The sequence below is a fragment of the Solenopsis invicta genome, chromosome 8, assembly GCF_016802725.1.
Source record: "Solenopsis invicta isolate M01_SB chromosome 8, UNIL_Sinv_3.0, whole genome shotgun sequence".
NCBI lineage: Eukaryota > Metazoa > Arthropoda > Insecta > Hymenoptera > Formicidae > Solenopsis > Solenopsis invicta.
This window is the reverse complement of record NC_052671.1, coordinates 9,866,536-9,874,010: the sequence shown is the minus strand read 5'-3', so window position 1 is coordinate 9,874,010 and position 7,475 is coordinate 9,866,536. Positions and strand designations below refer to the sequence as shown.

At 49.7% G+C, this 7,475-nt stretch overlaps 1 protein-coding gene across 1 annotated transcript; it reads left to right on the top strand.

Moving 5' to 3' along the window:
• The first annotated feature begins 1,361 nt into the window (after positions 1-1,361).
• LOC105200896 (uncharacterized PE-PGRS family protein PE_PGRS54) lies at positions 1,362-5,396 on the top strand. The gene has a single exon (XM_039452580.1). It carries the CDS (start codon positions 1,510-1,512, stop codon positions 5,260-5,262), a length of 3,753 nt encoding a protein of 1,250 aa, XP_039308514.1. The 5' UTR covers positions 1,362-1,509; the 3' UTR covers positions 5,263-5,396.
• The last annotated feature ends 2,079 nt before the right edge of the window (positions 5,397-7,475 follow it).

Here is a 7,475-nt window from a genome sequence, read left to right as displayed (position 1 = left end):
ACATTTCTAAGATTCTGAACTTTTATGTAAAAAACAAGATTGTTAAAAAATGTTGACTAAAACCAAAATTATAGCTTCTCAAAGTTGAAAAAGTCTCCCAGACCCGAAAAAAGGTTTACGTATTTTACGAGATCGCTGTGTTCAAGGGTTAAGGTTCTTTTTTTCTGTCAACTGGTTACCAGAATCACTAAAACGTCTCTCTACATCAGTACTACATGTATGAGATTCAAACTAACTTTCACAATTTTCAATGGTAACGAAAATTTCGATTCTCCCATCAAGTTTTTATACCAAAACTTTTTCCTCAGTAATGATCTATTCACTCGTGTTCAGCAAGGGCTGGCATATTTAAGCTAAAGAAAAAACTATTCATCTAAGAGAAAAGCCTCAGAAATCCCTAGTAAAAGGACTCGATTTTTGCGAATACAATAGAACTAGTTTCAGGTTTCTTCAACTTATGAGGAAGAAACTTAAAAAAACGAAAAATGTTTAGCTCGAATATTAAAATAGATTTTGGCAATAGATGTTCAGCAGCTGCTTTGTAATGCTGTTAAATATTATCGAGATTTCATATTATAAATAGTAAAAAAAAAGTAATCAAATTTGAAAAAAAAGGACTAAAAGTAGCATTTACAAAAAAAACAAAAAGTAAAAAAAGGGATTCGCTAGCATCCCTGAAATTATATTACTGATGCTAATAAGCATCTTTATAAACCTTTCGATTTCGAAAACTGTAAAATTAGTTGCAAAATAAACCTAGACCTTTCCGAAATATTTACGATTGTATTAGCCTTGGTTGATTTATTTGAGAATTGTATTGATACATTTTAGATGTAAAAACTTATAATAGATAAAAAAATAACAATATTTTTATTATGCTCATAATTTTAAAATTGATACACTATTAATATCCCGTTAATATATTGCAGCCTAACATTCCGAGGCCAATGATAGTCACAATCGGCTGTAGAGCACCAAAGAATTCAAATCTCACATATGTTAGCATCTTAAACAAGAGAAATACACAGACTCAATTTATTGTGAAAAAAAATACCCCCACAGATGTAGCAATAATATGTATCGGAAAACCTGGAGAAGGAATTTTACTACATGTAGAAGGTTACGCAAAAAGTATTTTAACAACACCAGCTCCAATAACTACCAAAAAACCTGATGAAGACAAAAGCAAATCTAGTAGTGAAGAAAGCAAGAGTACATCTGAAAGCAGCGAAGAAAGCAAGAGTACATCTGAAAGCAGCGAAGAAAGCAAGAACTCATCTGAAAATAATAATAGCGACGCCGGTGACGGTAACAAAGGATCTGCGGAAAATGGCAACAGCGCAGGGAACGGAGGATCTGCGGAAGGTGGCAACAGCGCAGGAAACGGAGGATCTGCGGAAGGTGGCAACAGCGCAGAGAACGGAGGATCTGCGGAAGATGGCAACAGCGCAGGGAACAGAGGATCTGCAGAAGGTGGTAACAGCGTAGGAAACGGAGGATCTACGGAAAATGGGAACAGCGCAGAGAACGGAGGATCTGCAGAAGAAGGAAACAGCGGCGCCGGCGGTGACGGCAACGCGAATGGAGGATCCGCAGAGGGGGGCAACAGCGGCGCCGGCGGTGATGGCAACGCAAACAAAGGTTCCGCGGAAGAGGGTAACGGCGGCAACGGCGGTGACGGCAACGCAAACGGAGGATCCGCGGAAGGAGGTAACAGCGGCGCCGGCGGTGACGGCGACGCAAACGAAGGATCTGCAGAAGGAGGTAACGGCGGCGACGGCGGTGACGGCAACGCAAACGGAGGATCCGCGGAGGGGGGCAACAGCGGCGCCGGCGGTGATGGCAACGCAAACGGAGGTTCCGCGGAAGAAGGAAACAGCGGCGCTGGCGGTGATGGCAACGCAAACGAAGGTTCCGCGGAAGAGGGTAACGGCGGCAACGGCGGTGACGGCAACGCAAATGGAGGATCCGCGGAAGGAGGTAACAGCGGCGCCGGCGGTGACGGCGACGCAAACGAAGGATCTGCAGAAGGAGGTAACGGCGGCGACGGCGGTGACGGCAACGCAAACGGAGGATCCGCGGAGGGGGGCAACAGCGGCGCCGGCGGTGATGGCAACGCAAACGGAGGTTCCGCGGAAGAAGGAAACAGCGGCGCTGGCGGTGATGGCAACGCAAACGAAGGTTCCGCGGAAGAGGGTAACGGCGGCAACGGCGGTGACGGCAACGCAAACGGAGGATCCGCGGAAGGAGGTAACAACGGCGCCGGCGGTGACGGCGACGCAAACGGAGGATCCGCAGAGGGGGGAAACAGCGGCGCTGGCGGTGATGGCAATGCGAACGGAGGTTCCGCGGAAGAGGGTAACGGCGGCAACGGCGGTGACGGCAACGCAAACGGAGGATCCGCGGAAGGAGGTAACAGCGGCGCCGGCGGTGATGGCGACGCAAACGGAGGATCTGCAGAAGGAGGTAACGGCGGCGACGGCGGTGATGGCGACGCAAACGGAGGTTCCGCGGAAGAGGGTAACGGCGGCGACGGCGGCGACGGCAACGCAAACGGAGGATCCGCGGAAGGAGGTAACAGCGGCGCCGGCGGTGACGGCGACGCAAACGGAGGATCCGCAGAGGGGGGAAACAGCGGCGCTCGGCGGTGATGGCAATGCGAACGGAGGTTCCGCGGAAGAGGGTAACGGCGGCAATGGCGGTGACGGCAACGCAAACGGAGGATCCGCGGAAGGAGGTAACAGCGGCGCCGGCGGTGATGGCGACGCAAACGGAGGATCTGCAGAAGGAGGTAACGGCGGCGACGGCGGTGATGGCGACGCAAACGGAGGTTCCGCGGAAGAGGGTAACGGCGGCGACGGCGGCGACGGCAACGCAAACGGAGGATCCGCGGAAGGAGGTAACAGCGGCGCCGGCGGTGACGGCGACGCAAACGGAGGATCCGCAGAGGGGGGAAACAGCGGCGCTGGCGGTGATGGCAATGCGAACGGAGGTTCCGCGGAAGAGGGTAACGGCGGCAACGGCGGTGACGGCAACGCAAACGGAGGATCCGCGGAAGGAGGTAACAGCGGCGCCGGCGGTGATGGCGACGCAAACGGAGGATCTGCAGAAGGAGGTAACGGCGGCGACGGCGGTGATGGCGACGCAAACGGAGGTTCCGCGGAAGAGGGTAACGGCGGCGACGGCAACGCAAACGGAGGATCCGCGGAGGGGGGAAACAGCGGCGCTGGCGGTGATGGCAATGCGAACGGAGGTTCCGCGGAAGAGGGTAACGGCGGCAACGGCGGTGACGGCAACGCAAACGGAGGATCCGCGGAAGAGGGAAACAGCGGCGCTGGTGGTGATGGCGACGCAAACGGAGGTTCCGCGGAAGAGAGTAACGGCGGTGACGGCGGCGACGGCAACGCAAACGGAGGATCCGCAGAGGGGGGAAACAGCGGCGTCGGCGGTGATGGCAATGCGAACGGAGGTTCCGCGGAAGAGGGTAACGGCGGCAACGGCGGTGACGGCAACGCAAACGGAGGATCCGCGGAAGGAGGTAACAGCGGCGCCGGCGGTGACGGCGACGCAAACGGAGGATCTGCAGAAGGAGGTAACGGCGGCGACGGCGGTGATGGCGACGCAAATGGAGGTTCCGCGGAAGAGGGTAACGGCGGCGACGGCGGCGACGGCAACGCAAACGGAGGATCCGCGGAGGGGGGAAACAGCGGTGCTGGCGGTGATGGCAATGCAAACGGAGGTTCCGCGGAAGAGGGTAACAGCGGCAACGGCGGTGACGGCAACGCAAACGGAGGATCCGCGGAAGGAGGTAACAGCGGCGCCGGCGGTGACGGCGACGCAAACGGAGGATCTGCAGAAGGAGGTAACGGCGGCGACGGCGGCGATGGCAACGCAAACGGAGGATCCGCGGAAGGAGGTAACAGCGGCGCCGGCGGTGACGGCGACGCAAACGGAGGATCTGCAGAAGGAGGTAACGGCGGCGACGGCGGCGACGGCGGTGACGGCAACGCAAACGGAGGATCCGCGGAAGAGGGAAACAGCGGCGCTGGCGGTGATGGCGACGCAAACGGAGGTTCCGCGGAAGAGGGTAACGGCGGCGACGGCGGCGACGGCAACGCAAACGGAGGATCCGCGGAAGGAGGTAACAGCGGCGCCGGCGGTGACGGCGACGCAAACGGAGGATCTGCAGAAGGAGGTAACGGCGGCGACGGCGGTGATGGCGACGCAAACGGAGGTTCCGCGGAAGAGGGTAACGGCGGCGACGGCAACGCAAACGGAGGATCCGCGGAGGGGGGAAACAGCGGCGCTGGCGGTGATGGCAATGCAAACGGTGGTTCCGCGGAAGAGGGTAACGGCGGCAACGGCGGTGATGGCAACGCGAATGGAGGATCCGCGGAAGGGGGAAATAGCGGCGCCGGCGGTGACGGCAACGGAAACGGAGGTTCCGCGGAAGAAGGTAACGGCGACGACGGCGATGACGGCAACGCAAACGGAGGATCCGCGGAAAATCGAAACAGCGGCGCTGGCGGTGACGGCAACGCGAACGGAGGTTCCGTGGAAGAGGAAAACAGCGGAGCTGGCGGTGACGGCAACGCAAACGGAGAATCTGCGGAAAGGGGTAACAGCGGCGCCGGCGGTGACGGCGATGCAAACGGAGAATCTGCAGAAGGAGGATCTGCGGATAGAGGTAACAGTGGCACCGGCGGTGAGGGCGCCACTACAGGTGGGTCTGCGGAACGAGGCAACGACGACGGGGTTAGCGAAGGAGGTGAGGGTGCCCGGACAGGCGAGTCTGCAGAGCAAGACAACGACAACGGGGCTAGCGAGGGAAGTAAGGGCCCCCGGACAGGCGGGTCTGCGGAGCGAGGCAACGACGACGGAGTTAGCGGCCCAGATGGGAGCGACAACAAACGGGATAACTCTGGAACCGAAAATGCAGCTGATGGAAACGATAGCATTGCCGATGCCGAGGATAGAAACAACAGCGTACCCGAGAATGACATTAGAAACAATAGCACACCCGAAGGTAGCGATGAAAACCATTTCGCACCCAATGATGGTGATGGAGGAAACCCCCCACTCAATGAAGACGATGGAAGCAACATTGCAACCATTGGTGGGAATGGAATTAGCACGACGAATGATAACAATGGAGACAGCAACACAGTTAATAATGGCTATAAAAACAACAGCACATCTGATAATGGCAATGGCGACAACGACAACAATAACAATTTTGGTGATAACAATGTAGAAGCTTAGACGATTAGACTAATTATTAATTTGGACTAAAAAAATTTTGCTATATGCATCTTATTTAATGTCGAAATATGTAACAATTATGATATATACTCTTATATGTATATAAAATATAATATAAAGACAAAATTGCATTATATATTAAATAATGTATTATTTAATTTTGTGTGTTGTGTATTGATTGTAAGTAATATTAATAAGAATATATAAATGAGTAATTATTTTAATACATTTGTCTGTGCGTTTTGTACCCGTCAGGTATTAATATGTTATTCAGGTATTAATATATAAATTCTCAAGTACTAAATTTTAGTAGCTTTTACACGTTTCACACGCTCATAATATTTTATAAACTTAGTACATTGTACGCAAATATCAAAGTTTTAGGATGTCATATAATTTCTTCCATGTTTAATGATGATTATTATAATTCCTCAATATTTCAGAAGATATCTTCATTAGATATACCTTTTTTTAAACATGCATCTCTCCTATCAACTTCTATATTTATCCCCATTATTATAGATTTGCGAATGTGCGAAGGATGTCTCGCGACATTGCCGAAAGCTACTAACGGAATGAGATTATCATCGCGACTTATGTATTTCAGGAATCATCGGCTCCGTGACGTGAAATATAATTTAACGGGCTTGAAAATTCTAAGCACAGACCTTTCGTGGGTAACGCGTTTCCACGTGATGCTCCCTCAGCGACGGTTTAGGGGTGCATCGCACGTAAGCCACCGCTGTTACTTGATTCGCTTCATCTTCCACGGCCAGCTTAGAGAGGGATAGAGACTTTTATCTTACTTCCCCTCCTCGTTTTTTTCTTATCCTACCTTCGTAGCTCGAGCTCGTGGAACTCCACTCGTGAAAATTGTACTCCAATTTAGTAAGATCCGATTTGTATGGATGGTTGCGTCCGCGATATCAGACCGGAGTATCGACTGCAGAGCGACACGGAATTTTGATACCGTCAATTGCGATAGATAGTATACATATCCATATCGCATCTGTGCATGTTTGACTCATATTCAAAAGATTAATACATCACCATTGCCTCGGATGGCTACTCTTTAAACATGCAGATAAACATACCTTGCATGTATTATTCCCGAGCACGTTCCATGTAGCGAAGATCTTTCGTGTCTTCGCGTATCAAGAGGATCAGAAAATCATTATACTTGTATATGATACATGAAGCGAACTTCGGTCAATTTCACGCAAGCATGATTTAAGACGTAATAACTTATGCATTTGAAACAGCAAACAAGAGGGGGGGAGGGGTATAAGAGACCAAATTATTTACCAAAATTATCTATGATAAATTGCCTGTTTTTGATCAAATATGAATTTTAATGATAGCATCAATTAGAAATTATTGTGTAAAAATGTAGAACAATTTTTATAACTAATATCTCCAAACAGATTTTATAAAAAATAAGATATGGGCCTTATTAGACTCAGATACTTTAGTAATCATTTACCTAGGTTATAATACGTGATTGCGCGACTTTCTACGTTAACAAATCAAATCATCAACTCATTATGGTTTCGTTAATATTAAAACTAAAATGACAACACAATACTATGACATAAAGACACATAACAGAGTGGTTGTAAATTGTATTTCTTCTGACTTTTCTATATTGAAGTTATTCTAAATATGTTGTAATAAACTTGAATAGCAAAAAATTGTAAATTTAAGTGATGAGTTTTATAATCAGCAATTTCCGCGTATTGCAGAAATTTCAGCCGTTTAATCGTATGACATAACATAATGAGTGAGAGAGCGTGTCTGAGAGATAGCTTGGAGAGTTTACCGACCAAGCCTCCGGACTCCGCGCACATTACACCAAATACGCACCTGATAATCGTCTCAAACTCCAACTGTATCGAAGCAGATGTACACACTTACGCACGTGCACGCTTGACATCTCAACGTTAACGCATACATACGTCGCGGCATTAGGACGTACTCAAAGATAAGGGATGCAAATCTCCGAGCTTAATGCCGCACTAATTAAACGAGAACGCCGTATCGGAATAAGATTACGCGATTAATGATTTTTGACGCGCGTTAAATGTTTTCGATTCCCATCGTTGATTAGATGAACCACATTTTGCCGATGAGCTACATCTTTCTCAACCTCCGGAAGGAAAAGTGAGAAATAATAAACGAGATTCGCGAGATTATCAGACTTCTGGATACAGTGG